The sequence below is a fragment of the Ovis canadensis genome, chromosome 7 (genome assembly GCF_042477335.2).
Source record: "Ovis canadensis isolate MfBH-ARS-UI-01 breed Bighorn chromosome 7, ARS-UI_OviCan_v2, whole genome shotgun sequence".
Lineage (NCBI taxonomy): Eukaryota > Metazoa > Chordata > Mammalia > Artiodactyla > Bovidae > Ovis > Ovis canadensis.
In genome coordinates, this window is record NC_091251.1 from 37795527 (window position 1) to 37813081 (window position 17555).

Consider the following 17555-nt stretch of genomic DNA (forward strand, 5'->3'; position numbering starts at 1 on the left):
CAGATCATGAACTCCTTATTGCCAAATTCAGACTTAAATTGAAGAAAGGGAAGGTTTTCTAGGGAAAACCGCTAGACCATTCAGGTATGACCTAAATCAAATCCCTGTGGCTCAGATCATGAACTCCTTATTACCAAATTCAGACTTAAATTGAAGAAAGGGAAGGTTTTCTAGGGAAAACCGCTAGACCATTCAGGTATGACCTAAATCAAATCCCTTATGATTATACAGTGGAAGTGAGAAATAGATTTAAGGGTCTAGATCTGATAGACAGAGTGCCTGATGAACTATGGAATGAGGTTTGTGACATTGTACAGGAGACAGGGATCAAGACCATGCCCATGGGAAAAAAATGCAAAAAAGCAAAATGGCTGTCTGGGGAGGCCTTACAAATAGCTGTGAAAAGAAGAGAAGTGAAAAGCAAAGGAGAAAAGGAAAGATATAAGCATCTGAATGCAGAGTTCCAAAGAATAGCAAGAAGAGATATGAAAGCCTTCTTCAGCGATCAATGCAAAGAAATAGAGGAAAACAACAGAATGGGAAAGACTAGAGATCTCTTCAAGAAAATTAGAGATACCAAGGGAACATTTCATGCAAAGATGGGCTTGATAAAGGACAGAAATGGTCTGGACCTAACAGAAGCAGAAGATATTAAGAAGAGGTGGTGAGAATACACGGAAGAACTGTACAAAAAATATCTTCACGACCTAGATAATCATGATGATGTGATCACTAATCTAGAGCCAGACATCTTGGAATGTGAAGTCAAGTGGACCTTAGAAAGCATCACTATGAACAAAGCTAGTGGAGGTGATGGAATTCCAGTTGAGCTGTTTGAAATCCTGAAAGATGATGCTGTGAAAGTGCTGCACTCACTATGCCAGCAAATTTGGAAAACTCAGCAGTGGCCACAGGACTGGAAAAGGTCAGTTTTCATTCCAATCCCAAAAAAAGGCAATGCCAAAGAATGCTCAAACCACCGCACAATTGCACTCATCTCACACGCTAGTAAAGTCATGCTCAAAATTCTCCAAGCCAGGCTTCAGCAATATGTGAACCGTGAACTCCCTGATGTTCAAGCTGGTTTTAGAAAAGGCAGAGGAACCAGAGATCAAATTGCCAACATCCGCTGGATCATGGAAAAAGCAAGAGGGTCCCAGAAAATCATCTATTTCTGCTTTATTGACTATGGCAAAGCCTTTGACTGTGTGGATCACAATAAACTGTGGAAAATTCTGAAAGAGATGGGAATACCAGACCACCTGACCTGCCTCTTGAGAAACCTGTATGCAGGTCAGGAAGCAACAGTTAAAACTGGACATGGAACAACAGACTGGTTTCAAATAGGAAAAGGAGTACATCAAGGCTGTATATTGTCACCCTGCTTATTTAACTTCTATGCAGAGTACATCATGAGAAACGCTGGACTGGAAGAAACACAAGCTGGAAACAAGATTGCAGGGAGAAATATCAATAATCTCAGATATGCAGATGACACCATCCTTACAGCAGAAAGTGAAGAGGAACTAAAAAGCCTCTTGATGAAAGTGAAAGAGGAGAGTGAAAAAGTTGGCTTAAAGCTCAACACTCAGAAAACGAAGATCATGGCATCCGGTCCCATCACTTCATGGGAAATAGATAGGGAAACAATAGAAACAGTGTCAGACTTTATTTTTTTGGGTTCCAAAACCACTGCAGATGGTGATTGCAGCCATGAAATTAAAAGACACTTACTCCTTGGAAGAAAAGTTATGAGCAACCTAGATAGCATATTAAAAAACAGAGACATTACTTTGCCGACTAAGGTTCGTCTAGTCAAGGCTATGGTTTTTCCTGTGGTCATGTATGGATGTGAGAGTTGGACTGTGAAGAAGGCTGACTGCCGAAGAATTGATGCGTTTGAACTGTGGTGTTGGAGAAGGCTCTTGAGGGTCCCTTGGACTGCAAGGAGATCCAACCAGTCCATTCTGAAGGAGATTATCCCTAGGATTTCTTGGGAAGGAATGATGCTAGAGATGAAACTCCAGTACTTTGGCCACCTCATGTGAAGAGTTGACTCATTGGAAAAGACTCTGATGCTGGGAGGGATTGGGGGCAGGAGGAGAAGGGGACGACAGAGGATGAGATGGCTGGATGGCATCACTGACTCGATGGATGTGAGTCTGAGTGAACTCCGGGAGATGGTGATGGACAGGGAGGCCTGGCGTGCTGTGATTCATGGGGTCACAAAGAGTCGGACCCAACCGAGCGACTGAACTGAACTGAACTGATTGTGGGGGATCAGATATTCTATGCTGAGTTTTTCCATATTCTCATTAAGGTGGAAAATGTCACTAAAGATTCAATTCTTCATAAAATATTTCATAAGTTCTTGTGTCAGAGTTCCCTAAATCAATCTGAAACACACTGCCTGTAATCAGTGGAAGTAAGATGCAGGTTCAGAGCTCTGGGAGCTGAGGGAAAACGGAAAATGATTTGGCTCTCTGAACTGAAACCATTGTCCCTATTCAACAAACCAGCAAACATCTAATGACAAAGAATCACCATGGGACACATTAGACCTCCCACAGTTCCAGTTCATTCCCTAGTCCTGAGCCAAATAGAGAAAGAATAAATTGAGAAAAAGGTGAAATAAAGTGTTGTAAAGAAGAGGTGGTTTGTCTAAGTCAATTTTTTTTTTATAGTTTTACATCTGATGCAGCTTTCTTATAGGGGTATTTGATTTGAAAGAACCCAAAACTTGCTTCAACTTTCTTGAGATCTGCAGATAAGTAAACTTGGTAGGTTTTCTTCATTTAGTGTCAAGCACTTGCTTGATCCACTTGCTTGGGATTTCTTTCTTTAAAATGGGTTGGGACCTTTAACTAGAGAAAGAAGCTTGGAACAATGACTTGTGATGCTTGGATTTACAATGTAGTTGAAATTCTTTTGCGTCAACCACATAATATTAACACTCATGTTAGTCTGGCACATAAAATTTTACTTTGATAATGATAGAAAATGATTTAAGGATCTATATCGGTAATATTTAAGCTAAATTTTATTTTAAGGTCTTCTGAGCAGAGGAGGTTTTCTAGAGGCATATCCATGTGCATGCTAAGTTGCTTTAGTTGTGTCCGACTCTGTGTAACACCATAGGCAGTAGCCTGCCAGGTTTCTCTGTCCATGGGATTCTCCAGGCAAGAATAATGGAGTGGGTTGCCATTTCCTTCTCCATAACATTTTGTATTTATAGCAGTTTATCCCAGCCCAGTCCAACACAGAGACAAAAATGGCACTCAGTAGGCTACAGTGTTACTCTCCTTGAGGATTTCTGGCATTTTTCTTCTCCTCCTTCCACACTTATTAATTTCTCATTCATTTTCACTAATAGAAAGTTGTCATTTCATAGGAGACTGACAAAATTAAAAGGTATTATCAAGAATGCTTGCTTAGACCCATACTTACTCCTCTTGGATACAAATTCCCTTCCCCACAAGAGAATGCAATGGAGGATGCCCGTTCCACTCCAGGTGATAGTTGTGACCTAGATGTCCTTTGGAATGTTTAGGTTATTTCATCACAGCATTCATTGTTCATTCTCTTGATTATTTTGTAACATTCAAATTTTTGGGAGAATCTTTGTAAAGCATCAGATAGCAATAACTCATCTAGAAAATATTTTCAGAGAATACAATTTTCCAAGCTAATACATTTTAAACTTAAATTTATCTCTTTAAGCAAAATGCATTAACCAAATATATATGACCTCCTATCTTTTTAACTAGAAAGGGCCTTTATTATCAAAGTCATTTATGGTACATTAAGTAATATTAAATGCAATTTATATCAACTGTCTAAACTCAACTACTCTCATCTTCCAATCTGGATAATTCCATTTGTCACAACCTCTTAAACCATACTTTTTAGATTCTATTAGAGACTCTATTATCAAGGATTGTGGAAAGGGTTTTAAAGCCCTGGGATGAGGTTCTGGATGTATTGAGCATGTTAGTTAACTTTTCTAATACTCTATTTCCACATATGAAAAATGTGGACAATAATCTCCTCCTCGCCAGATTATTATAAGTACTTTAATGCACACAAAATGTATGTGAAAACACTTCCAAACTAAACAATTTTGCCCACTGACATTATGCTTTTTACACTATTTTTTACAGAGACTGACCCTTATCACTTCTAATTATAACTTAGAAAATGAAAAGTGAGACGCCTTTTCTTAAAAAAAAAAGGTTCTTGTGCTTCTAAATATATTTTTTTAAATGAATTCTAAAAAGCTCTCTTTGCAGTCTTCCAAAGAAGCTGCAGAGAGAACATAGGCAGAAAGGATTATTTTATAATCTATTGGCAAAGTGTTTATTTTCTCAATTGTGTATTATCTTGTAATTCATGTTTTCACTTATTGCTTATCTCAACTTATGCCTAGTTAGAAATCATTGTGTTGCTGGATATTTTTAAAAGGAGATATCTTATTTCACTAGGTCCGAGAAATTCTAGACAAAAATCTAGAAATTCCACATACTGAATATAATTCATCTTTTGGAAGGTTTCTGAGTTGATAAGTGAAATGCTACACTTTGCCTTCAAATGATCTGTGTTAACTAAATCAGATCTTTGCATTCCATGGCTGTCACTTTATTGATATTCTGTACTATATTCTGGTCATCTCGGTTTACTTCTTTTCATATGATACAATGTTAGCTTCAAAGGGACTGTGCTTCAAACCAAAACAGCTATAATAACTTCAGAGACAATATAGATTAAATGGTTTTAATGATGTAGTGGAAATTAAGTAACAGAAAAATGACAGAGGCAAGAGGAGAGAGACCTGCATAGCAAAAATCGCAGGTCTTTTCCTTGTAAGTGTGGCTTCTGAGACTTCTCTAAGAATTGAAGCTGCTTGTGGATAATCCCAAATGGATAATGAAAATCATCCAGGCAAGAAGGCAATACACGATTCTGGATGCCTTAGCTCTTCCTATTGATTGTCGTATTTGCAATGGAGATTTATTGTTTTGCTTAGCCTCATATTTGACCCACAAGTGTATAAAATAAAGTGTTGACTTACTGCATCTGCACCTCTTAGCTCTCCTTCATCAGTAAGGATAATTGAGAGAAGAATCTCTTTGTTAAAATTTTAGATAAAACATTTTCTATTAGAAACAACTCTAGAGCATTTTAAATTAATGTTGAGAAGAACCTTTTAGGATCAGGGTCTACTTTTCTTGCTCTTGATAAAAATGAATGTTTTTCTTTGTAGGTACTTCATGAACCAAGAAAATAATTCTAGGGAGGCTGAGTTTGTGTTGCTGGGGCTCTCCAGTTCCTGGGAGCTTCAGTATTTCTTCTTCATGTTGTTTAATTTCTTGTATATCATCATTGTGCTGGGCAACCTCCTCATTGTACTCACAGTGATCTCTGAACCTGCCCTGCATACACCTATGTACATAATGCTCAGTAATCTTTCCATACTTGATGTCTTTCTGGCCACTTATGCAACCCCCAAGATGATTCATGATTTCCTTCATGAACCCAAGACCATCTCCTTCGAGGGCTGCATGGCCCAGATATTCTTACTCCATGTCTTTGCTGGTGGTGAGATGGTTCTCCTTGTAGCTATGGCATATGACAGATATGTAGCCATATGCAAACCTCTCCATTATGCAACCATCATGAACGTGTGTAAATGTACAGGTCTGGTAGTAGGCTCTTGGGTGATTGGGGTCATGCACTCCTTGAGCCAATTAGCTTTCACCGTAAACCTGCCCTTCTGTGGTCCAAATGTTGTGAACAGTTATTATTGTGACCTTACTTTGGTCATCAAACTTGCCTGTACGGATACATATGTCCCTGAAGTGTTGATGCTTTTGGATAGTGGTCTCATGGGGGTGGCCTCATTCTTGCTCTTGCTGGTCTCCTACACAGTCATCCTGGTCACTGTGCAACGTCATTCCTCAATGGACATGGCCAAGGCCCGCAGCACTCTGACTGCCCACATCATTGTGGTTACGCTCTTTTTTGGGCCCTGTATCTTCATCTATGCCTGGCCTTTCAGCAGCTTCCCGGTGGATAAAGTCCTTTCTGTGTTCTCTACAGTTTTCACACCTATATTGAACCCCATAATCTACACATTGAGAAACAAGGAGGTGAAATTGGCAATGCATAAACTGAAGACCCGCTATGTATGTTCTAGGCTGCCTCTCAACTCTCTCACCTAAGACTAGATGTGTTGAGTTGAGTAGATAGAAATACACTTGAGGAAACATGGATTGTCTCTTTTTCTGGTGACCACCATCATTTTTAAAAATACTTTATTTGCTTAAAGTGATGAAGATAATGCTTGTTCTTTGTTAAATATCTATTGTAGAGAAGCTTACATACAATTATGCATTCTCTAACCACAATTATTTTTGATATAGTTTTATAGTTAATTTGCTTATATTTGCTACCTAATGTCAGTGACAAGATATTTCACAAACTATTGTATAATTTAAATTGTATGACTATGTTACCTGCACAAACACACACATGCAGATCAGTGGAACAGAACAGAGAGCCTAGAAATAAACACACGCAATTATGGTCAATTATTGTTTAGTTGCTAAGCCATGTGCAACTCTTTGTGACCCCACTGGCTGCAGCATGCCAGACTTTCCTGTCCTTCGCTTTCTCTTGGAGTTTGCTCAAATTCATGTCCATTGAGTCAGTGATGTTATCTAATCTCTTATCCTCTGCTGCCCTCTTCTCCTTTTGCCTTCAGTCTTTCCCAGTATCAGAGTCTTTTTCAATGAGCTGGCTCTTCTCGTCAGCTGGCCAAAGTAGTGGAGCTTCAGTTTCAGCATCAGTCCTTCCAGTGAATATTCAGGGTTGATTTCCTTTAGGATTGACTGGTTCAATCTCCTTGCATTCTAAGGGACTCTCAAGAGTCTTCTCCAGTACGACAATTTGAAAGTAGCCACTCTTCTGCGCTCAGCAATTCTGTGCTCACAACTGCACATGAGTATTGGTAAAAACATATCTTTGCCTATGCAGATCTTTGTTGGCAAAGTGATTTCTTTGCTTTTTAATATGCTGTCTAGGTTTGTCAGAGCTTTCCTTCCAAGGAGCAAAGATCTTTTAATTTCATAGCTGTATTCACTGTCTGCAGTGGTTTATGGTCAACTAGTCTGCAACAAAGGAAGCAAGAATATACCATAAAGAAAAGACAGTCTCATCTATTCAAGGCACAGCCATTTACTTTTTGGTATTTTGTTAGCAGATGAGGAATTATTCAAATAAATAGTTTTTTAATTTCAGAAACATTTTTGTCTGCTTCCTTCTTCTCATTTTATAGTAATTAATCTGTTCTCCTGCAATAAATATTTCCCTCTTCAAGTATTAATTAGTAATGTTGGTTACTACGAGTGAAATGACACAGAACATACAAGACATACAAGACGTACACAAGAGACATACACTCTGGCCAGAGGGACAAGAACTGGCCAAACGAATTGCCGTTTATTATTATAAAGCCCCCCTTAGGCAGAATTCCAGACTGTAAGAATAAGCCTTTTCAGTACAGTGCAGGTGCATGCATGTTATCGTACAGCAAAGGGGAGTGAAATCTCTGTCTACTGCAGAGTCTGCGCAAAGCCCTCATCTCCTTCTTATCTCAAGAAGGGAATGCTCCCTCGTTTGCAAGGGACCATTAAACTCAAGGCTGTATCCAGACTCTTTGGCAGAACGCCTCGTATGCAAGGATGCTAAGCCTGAGCAGAGACCCATTTGCAGGCACATCTCTGCTACCCTATTAACCTATTAACCCTATTATTATGAATAATAATTCTAATGATAATATATTCTCCTTTTAAGTAGTCTTTTCCCAGTTATTTTTAAGGGACATTTGATCAATACATACATTTTATGTATCAGAATATGTGGTAGAAAACACCATTATAACAGCTAGTAGAATACTCACCATGTGAGAGGTATTGCTCAAACATATTTCATTTTTTTAAAAAATAAAGGCAGTCTCTTCAATGAGTGGTGCTGGAAAAACTGGACAGCTCCATGTGAAAGAATAAAATTAGAACATTCTAACATCACATGCAAAAATAAACTCAAGATATATTAAAGACCTAAATATAAGACTAGATCCACAAAACTCCTAAAAGAAAACATAAGCAGAACACACTTTGACATAAATCATAGCAATATTTTTGGATCTATCTCATAAAGCAAAGGAAAAAAATAAACAAATAGGACCTAATTAAATTTAAAAGCTTTTTCACACCAAAGGAACTCATCAACAAAGCAAAAACGCAACATACTGAATGGGATAAAATATTTGCGAATGTGACTGATAAGGGGTTAACAGCCAAAATATAGAAGAAGCATCATACAATTCAGTATCAAATAAAGCAATGACCTGATTTAAAAATGGGCAGAAGAACTGAATAGGCATTTTTCCAAAGAGGAAATGCGGACGGCCAATAGGTATATAAATAACAAGTGGTGAGGATCTGGAGAAAAGGGAACCCTTGTACACTGTTGATGTGAATGTACATTGGTATAGTCACTGTGGGAAACAGTATGGAGGTTTCTCAAGCAGTCCATCCTAAAGGAGATCAGTCCTAAGTGTTCATTGGAAGGATTGATGTTGAAGCTGAAACTCCAATACTTTGGCCACCTTATGCGCAGAGTTGACTCATTGGAAAAGACTCTGATGCTGGGAGAGATTGGTGGCAGGAGGAGAAAGGGACGACAGAAAATGAGATGGCTGGATGGCATCACCGACTTGATAGACATGAGTCTGAGTGAACTCCAGGGGTTGGTGATGGACAGAGAGGCCTGGTGTGCTGCGATTCATGGGGTCGCAAACAGTCAGACACGACTGAGCGACTGAACTGAACTGAACGGCATGTGGTGTCTGAATGTTGGTTTAAAGTGCAGCAAACTGAAAAGACATTTCTTTTGGAGATTATTAAACATTATGGTCCAGAAGCACATGCTTCCAATCTTAGCCTTCAGTATATTCTAATATAGCAGCCAAAGTAATCATGATAAAATTTGTCACTTTGCCCAAAACACTCCAAAGTGTTCATCCATTTCCTGCATATTGAAACTAAAGTTGTTATGACGACCTCTAAGTCCCAATACCTCTATCCCTTGTTACCTTTCTGATCTTAACTCCAACATTTCTCATGCTTATTAACCCTGCTTCATTCAGCCTTGTGTTGTTACCATTTTTAGAAAATTCCAAGCACCTATACCAGGCTCTTTGCATTTGATATCCCCTCTTTGTGGAAGAAATTTTCTTCCTTTTGAAATCTGTATGCTCATCTCTTCACTTCCTTCAGGTTTCTTCTTTAAGTAATCTTTTCAGTGAAGTCTTCTGTGACAGCTCTATCTATAAGTACAATGTTTTCAACAATATTTATCATGCTTCACTGTTTTATATTTTGCTCCATAGCACTTACTACCATATAATACATTATATCATGTACTTATTTCTTTATAATAAATTTGTTTGTTTCTCCCAACTACCCAGTAAAAGCTTAATTGAGGACAACAGTTTTGTTTCATTCACTGCTACAGCCACTAAACTTGGAAAATTGCCTGTTATTTGATAGGCATGCAAAAATGTTATTGAATAAATTGGTCTTAATGCTATTGAAAGCAAAAAACAAAAAACAAAAAACCTACTCTGCATAAACATAGTGGGAGTAAAAAGCTACTCATCCCACAAGTGATATTTAATCCTCATTTCTTTCTCCAAAACATAGAAAGGTTCTAAGCAAAAATCCTTCCCCTTCCATCCCACCTTCATTCAATGCTATATAAACAACCAAAAATGAATACCTAAGTCTACCAAATATTCCTACTGCAGAAAGCAGCACTCTTTTTCTGATACTTCTGCTGACTGAGCAAATCTGTAGAAAAGTTTAAGCTTTCAGTCAGGAAGCACAGTTTTTAGATTCAAATCTTGTCCACAGTTAACTTTCTAGAATCCCATTTCATCATGTACAGAAGAAGGAAACCTAGCTAATGTAATTTTTTCTCAGCCATAAAAAAACAAGCACTGAAACACTTTTTTATTTATTATGAAATTGCGGGGTCTTACTAAGAAAAAGATGAATGTAAAGCTAACATGATTATAGTGGATTGGAGGAGATAAGATTTGGAGCCTTCAGTCCCCTTTAAGAGCACATGGGGGTACCTGCACAGCCTATCCAGGGTTCCATGAACCAAGGTTTGAAATTCCCTGGGCTGTAAAGTCTTTTTGGCTCTTCCAGGATTTTTAAATTCTGACTTGTCTTCTCATTCTGATTTCCCTCCCTCTCTCTTGGTCCTTGCTTGCAATCAACTGAATAAGTCTGAATATCCTATTCCTGAAATGTTTAATCCCTTTGACCTTCTTTGTACATGCCCATCTTGACTTCAGCAGGCATATAAGCAACTCCTGAGGTATAACTTCCAATTGCAACTACTCTCCTCTAGCCTTTATCCCCTCTCGTCACTTCCACAACCATCAGATGCATACTCCTAAATCATATTCTCCTATATTGAAATTGTGAGTAGCATTTTATTTCCCAACAAATCAATTACAGAATCCTCAGTTGGTTCAGTTTAGTTCAGTCGCTCAGTCGTGTCTGACTCTTTGCAACCCCATGAACTGCAGCACACCAGGCCTCCCTGTCCATCACCAACTCCCGGAGTTTACTCAAACTCATATCCACTGAGTCAGTGAGGCCATCCAACCATCTCATCATCTGTCGCTCCCTTCTCTTCCTGCCCTCAATCTTTCCTAGCATCAGGGAAATCTTTTCAAATGAGTCAGCTCTTCGCATCAGGTGGCCAAAGTATTGGAGTTTCAGCTTCAACATCAGTCCTTCCAATGACTATTCAGGACTGATTTCATTTAGGGTGGACTGGTTGCATCCTAAGGGATGAAGTCCCTGCAGTCCAAGGGACTCTCAAGAGTCTTCTCCAACACCACAGTTCAAAAGCATCAATTCTTTGGTGCTCAGCTTTCTTTATAGTCCAACTCTCACATTCATACATTACTACTTGAAAAACCATAACCTTGACTAGACAGACCTTTGTTGGCAAAGTAATGTCTCTGCTTTTTAATATGCTGTCTAGCTTGGTCATAACTTTTCTTCCAAGGAGTAAGAGTTTTTTATTTCATATCTGCAATCACAATGTGCATTGATTTCAGAGCCTAAAAAATTATAAAGTCTGCCACTGTTTCCACTGTTTTTCCATCTATTTGCCATGAAGTTATGGGATTGGATGCTATGATCTTTGTTTTCTGAATGTTGAGTTTTAAGCCAACTTTTTCACTCTCCTCTTTCACCCACATAAAGAGGCTCTTTAGTTCTTCTTTGATTTCTTCCACAAGGCTGGTGTCATCTGTATATCTGAGGTTATTGATATTCCTCCCAGCAATCTTGATTCCAGCCTGTGCTTCCTCCAGCCCGTGCTTCCTCCAGCCCAGCGTTTTTCATGATGTACTCAGCATATAAGTTAAATAAGCACTGTGACGATATACAGCCTTGACGTACTCCTTTTCCTATTTGGAACCAGTCTGTTGTTCCATGTCCAGTTCTAACTGTTGCTTCCTAACTTGCATACAGGTTTCTCAAGAGACAGGTCAGGTGGTCTGATATTCCTATCTCTTTCAAAATTTTCCACAGTTTATTGTGATTCACACAGTCAAAGGCTTGGCATAGTCAATAAAGCAGAAATAGATGTTTTTCTGGAACTCTCTTGCTTTTTCCATGATCCTGTGGATGTTGGCAATTTGATCTCTGGTTCCTCTGCCTTTTCTAAAACCAACTTGAACATCTGGAAATTCACAGTTCACGTATTGCTAAAGCCTGGCTTGGAGAATTTTAAGCATTACTTTACCAGCATGTGAGATGAGTGCAATTGTGCAGTAGTTTGAGCATGCTTTGGGGTTGTCTTTCTTTGGGATTAGAATGAAAACTGACCTTTTCCAGTCCTGTGGCCACTGCTGAGTTTTCCAAATTTGCTGGCATAGTGAGTGCAGCACTTTCACAGCATCATATTTTAGGATGTGAAATAGCTCAACGAAACTAAGCCATGCCATGTAGGGCCACCCAAGATGGACGGGTCATGGTAGATAATTCTGACAAAACGTGGTCCACTGGAGAAGGAAAAGGCAAACTGCTTCAGTAGTCTTGCCTTGAGAACCCCATGAACAGTATGAAAAGGCAAAAAGATAGGACACTGAAAGATGAACTCCCCAGGTCAGTAGGTGCCCAATATGCTACTGGAGATCAGTGGAGAAATAACTCCAGAAAGAATGAAGAGACGGAGCCAAAGCAAAAACAACACCCAGTTGTGGATGTGACTGGTGATAGAAGCAAGGTCCAATGCTGTAAAGAGCAATATTGCTTAGGAACCTTGAATGTCAGGTCCATGAATCAAGGCAAATTGGAAGTGGTCAAACAGGAGATGGCAAGAGTTAATACCAACATTCTAGGAATCAGCGAACTAAAATGGACTGGAATGGGTGAATTTAACTCAGATGACCATTATATCTACTACTGCAGGCAGGAATCCCTCAGAAGAAATGGAGTAGCTATCATGGTCAACAAAAGAGTCCAAAGTTCAGTACTTGGATGCAGTCTCAAAAATGACAGAATGATCTCTGTTCGTTTCCAAGGCAAACCATTCAATATCACAGTAATCCAAGTCTATGCTCCGACCAGTAACACTGAAGAAGCTACAGTTGAACGGTTCTATGAAGACCTACAAGACCTTTTAGAACTAATACCCCCAATAGACGTCCTTTTCATTATAGGGAACTGGAATGCAAAAGTAGGTCCTCCCTTAGGTAATAAAAAACGTATCTTAGACTATCTTCTGAACAATGGAAGCTCTGGTATTTTTATCTTTCTCTGGAAAGTCCTTATAGTGAGGTTTGCTTATTTTAAGGAGTTAAAATGAGGAATAAGATATTTCCTATTACAAGGAACATGCAAAAGAGATTAGCTTATTTATAAGGTTCCTTAGTCTGGTATTAGACTAACTAGATGGAAAAGAAATTTCATGGAGTTATCTCAGAGGTATACTGAAAAATCTCACTCCTTACCTTCCCTCACCCTTTTAGTGATATTTAAAGGGTATTTGTAAAAAAGATATGCATTAATATGTGTCTTCATAAATACCTGTTAAAAAGATGAAGAGCCCATTAGAAAATGGGCAAAAGACATGGAAAAGCAATTGTGGAGTGAAAAAAGTACAAATGGACAATTCAGGGATTAGTGCTTAACTCCACTAATAATCATTAAATGCATTCATATATCAGTGAGATGCGTTTTCTTTTCTGTGGGGAGCTGTGTTGTGTGGCTTGTAGCATCTTAGTTTCCTGACCAGGGACTGAACCCAGGCCCACAGCACTGAAAGCATGGAGTCCTAACCACTGGACTGCCAGGGAATTCCCAAGATGCATTTTTCATGTAGCAAATTAGCAAAATTAAAAAACCAAACTATAATACACTGTCTTGTCAAGAGAACAGGAAGTGAAGAATAGGCATTCTGATATATCATTTTAGTGAGATAAATTTTGGTATAGTTAATTTAAAAACTCTGAGTGCATAATTATATCTTAAACAAATAATGTATATAATCATAAAATTATGTTGCAGAAACCAGTACTCGAGAAACCAAACACCACACTTGGAGAGTTGGAGAACTCAGGTTTATTACTCTGGTGGGCCCAGAGGAGTTAACACGCTAAGCTCTGAGCCCCGAACAAAGGAATTACAGAGTTTTTATACGTGGACAGGCATGATTAAGTGGGTTTGCCGGTTTGCGGGAGCTGGGCAACTGCAAAGAACAGGACAAAGGTGAGTGAGATAAGCTCCAGTTCCTAGTATTGCGAGTCCCCACTTTCTGAGACCTACGTGGTGATCTGGACTTTGCAAGGAGCAAGCTGAATTACAGAGGCAGAGGAGCAGGAAGTTATGTAAAATTTTAACGTTTTCTCTTCAGTTACAGCTAAATAAAAGCAAGGTTATTACACATTAATAATATAGAAAATTCAAAATGTCCATATAATAAAATACAACAAATATATTTAAAAAGTGGTATAAAATTACTATATTGACCTGGGAGATATTTATTATATAATGTTAAGTGGTAGGTTTAAAACAATATGTACTGTGTATACAATGGTATACCTTTTATATATACAGTTATCTCTGTGTTCTCATTATAGATAATTTTTATTCTTATTCCTTACTTGACTTTTCTAAATTAAAAATTAGAATCTTGTTAATTAAAAAGTGGTTTACTGTTTTTTCTGATTGGAAAGATAATATATACTTATTGCAGAGCAACAACAACAACAAAAAAAAAACTTCAGCAAACATAGAAATGTGTAAGCAATAAATTTATTGCATTCTTTCACTCAGAGATAACCACCATTAACACTTCAGGGTAGACCTTTATAAGCTTTTCTGTGTATATAACACTAGCAAGAGTTTTGTATACAGATGATTTTAGTACATGGGTCTCAGACTGCTCTAAAAAGTTTCCTTAATTTCAGATTAAAAAGCAGAGGTGTGGACAGTTAAGAGTCCTATCTTGTCTGACTGCAGGTTTTACTAGGTATGATGACCTTGAATTCTTAAGTTGGAGCAGTCAAAAGGGGAAAGAGCCACTGAGTTGGTGGACAAAGGAAAGTAGAGACAGAGGAGCTAAGTGTAGTGATAGTCGCTCATTTGTGTGTGACTCTTTGTGATTACAGAGACTGTAGCCCACCAGGCTCCTCTGTCCATGGAGTTCTCCAAAGATAGACTTTACTATTTTGATTATTTTGCCTAAGGTGAAAAATGGTCTGTGTAAAGAGGTGCCACTAAAGTGCATGGAATAGCCATTCTTTTAAGTGGGATGATATCAAATATCATACTTTGATATTTAAGTACTGCATTAATTAACACATGCAAATATTTTATCATAGATGGAACAAAGGCATTGCACCTAACAACTACTGAATATCTTTTATGGGCCAAGTATTGTTATAAGTTTAACAGAAGTGGACCTTATGAGGCCTTCCCCAACAGGCCTTCCCCCACAGCCTCTGCTTTAGCTACTCTCTGAAGTACCTAGATAATAGTATTTGATGCACATTTCCTGAGTTGTTTTATCCAGTGGAAGATGTTAAGTACTTGATGACCAGGAGCACATAGCCCCAGGCCTGCTGGAGCCTAAGGACCGATACTGTTAACCCCTATAACACTGCCCTGTTACCTTGCCATCAGCCAATCAGAGGATTGCTCGTGAGATGGATGATCACAAACCTCGTGGGCCTTCTCCCTCATTTGGCTTTTAAAAATGCCTACATTTTTGGGCTTGAGTCCCCCGTCTCCTTTCATGGCCCTTCTATAAAGCTTTGTCTGCTACACACTCTGATATTTTGGTTTGTTCGACCTCTCTGTGTGTCAGGTGCATGAACTTGGGCTAACACTAAGTGTTTTATCTATTAATATTATATTATAGATATTCCCTACAATCTAAAATAGGGCATATCAGTGAAACATTTGCAAGCAAAAATGTTATAAAGTGAAGCAGTAATTACCTGAAGACATAACTTGCTAGTGACGCACAAATGACCTGAGATAAAACACAGATGCTCACAGATACAGTTCACAGGTATGGTGGCCAGATGCTAAGAACCTAAGTGTAGTCCTAGGAAGAAGCTTGGCAGTGCCACTTCTTGCTATTCACGGATCCTGAAGCCTCTATAACAACTCACTGTAAAACAAACGCCAAACACTATTTTGGCTTTTCTCCTTCTTTTATAAAAGCAAAAGTCTTCTTCAAATTTAAGTTACCAAAACAGGCAATAATATAAGTCTTTTTCTATAAAGCAAACTTTCAATAAGCAAGAGACACTTGTAATTCTTTTAATCTTTACAAAAATCCTATGAGTCATATATTATCATTTTCTCCAGTTTACAGTTGCAAACCCAGAGAGTTTAATTAATATACCCAAGTTCATATTGCTAGAAATTATAAGACAATTCTTTGAAAGCTGTCAGTATGAGTCTAGAGTTTCTTTCCTGTTTCAGCAATTGTGATGATTGGTAAACTATTCTTAGAATAAACTATCATGCTCGGATGCAGAGACAAAAACCAAGTTATCCAGTCATTAAAAAATAAATGATTGTATACAACACGTATTTTATGTGCTAATAAGGAAGTAAGTATGTTGAGAGGGATTTGACACCAAGCTTGGCCTTGCTCATTTTCTCTCCCAATCCTATGCATTTCTATTTCACTTTACAGGAACATTCCCGATCCAGTTTCAGCAATTTGAAACCATGGACCAAGAAAATAATTCAGGAGTGACTGAATTTGTACTGCACAGTCTTTCAGGTTCTTGAGAGCTACAACTTTTCTATTTTGCATTTTTTACACTTTTCTATTTATCTGTTGTGCTGGGGAACCTCCTCATAGTGCTCACAGTCTTCTCTGAACCTTCCCTACACACACCCATGCACTTTCTACTCAGTAACCTCTCGTTCACTGATGTGTGTCTGTCCACCTTTGCTACCCCCAAAATGATTGTTGACTTCCTCGTGGAGCACAAGACCATCTCCTCTGAAGGCTGCATGGCCCAGATATTCTTCCTGCACACCTTGGCTGGTGGTGAGATGGTGCTTCTTGTGGCCATGGCATATGATAGATACGTGGCCAAATGTCGCCCCTGCATTATGCCACCATCATAAATGTGTGCAAGTGCATAAGCCTCGTGGTGGGCTCCTGGCTCACCAGGGCTCTGCACTCAGTAAGTCAGTTGGTCTTCACAGTACACCTCCCATTCTGTGGCCTCAACAGAGTGCACAGTTTTTTCTGCTACCTTCCCCTGGTGATCAAACTTGCCTGCACAGACACCTTCACTCTTGAGGTCCTGATGCTTTCAGACAGCAGTCTAATGGCCATGTGCTCCTTTGTGCTCTTGCTGGTCTCCTACACGGTCATCCTGGTCACTGTGCGGCAGCGTTCCTCAGCGGGCATGGCCAAGGCAAGGGCCTCCCTGACTGCCCACATAGCCGTAGTAACCCTCTTCTTTGGGCTCTGCATCTTCATTTATGCCTGGCCTATTAGCAGTCTCCCAGTGGATAAGTTTCTCTCAATATTTTATATAGTTTTTACTCATCTTTTAAACCCCTTGATCTATACTTGAGAAATAAGGAGGTAATATCAGCAATGCAAAAACTAAGGCACCGACAGGTGCGTTCCTAATGGTCTTCCAGTTCTCCTTTGTGGCAAACAGCGGCCCATAATTATAGCCAGGTTAGTGTACCTTCTTCTGTGAATTACTGTTATGTCTCAAATACCATAGAACGAATTTCTTCCTTTTCATATCTTTTGCTTATAGAACAGCAAACTAGCCATCTTAGATAACAGAAGAATAAGACACCCTGTCTTTTACTTGTGAAATAATTTTTTAAATTTCATGGCAAAATTATTTATAGTGTTGGGAAAGGGTGTATTTTTCCTTTTACCCCTTGTGAGGTCTTGTGCATAAACTAGTA

At 38.8% G+C, this 17555-nt stretch overlaps 1 protein-coding gene and 1 pseudogene across 1 annotated transcript; both read left to right on the top strand.

The window, feature by feature from the left end:
• Positions 1 to 5267: 5267 nt before the first annotated feature.
• Positions 5268 to 7128, top strand: LOC138444055 (olfactory receptor 4K15-like). The gene is made up of 2 exons (XM_069597393.2): positions 5268 to 6182; positions 7033 to 7128. Exons 1-2 carry the CDS (start codon positions 5268 to 5270, stop codon positions 7126 to 7128), a joined length of 1011 nt encoding a protein of 336 aa, XP_069453494.2.
• A 9209-nt stretch (positions 7129 to 16337) lies between these two features.
• Positions 16338 to 17262, top strand: LOC138444056 (olfactory receptor 4K15-like; annotated as a pseudogene).
• Positions 17263 to 17555: the final 293 nt, after the last annotated feature.

Excerpts from the sequence above, each read along its gene's own strand:
- LOC138444055 (XM_069597393.2), top strand. The coding sequence starts at position 5,268 with ATGAACCAAGAAAATAATTCTAGGGAGGCTGAGTTTGTGTTGCTGGGG. Across the intron at positions 6,183-7,032 it reads ATAAACTGAAGACCCGCTAT|ATCTTTGTTGGCAAAGTGAT; the intron begins GTATGTTCTAGG and ends TTGCCTATGCAG.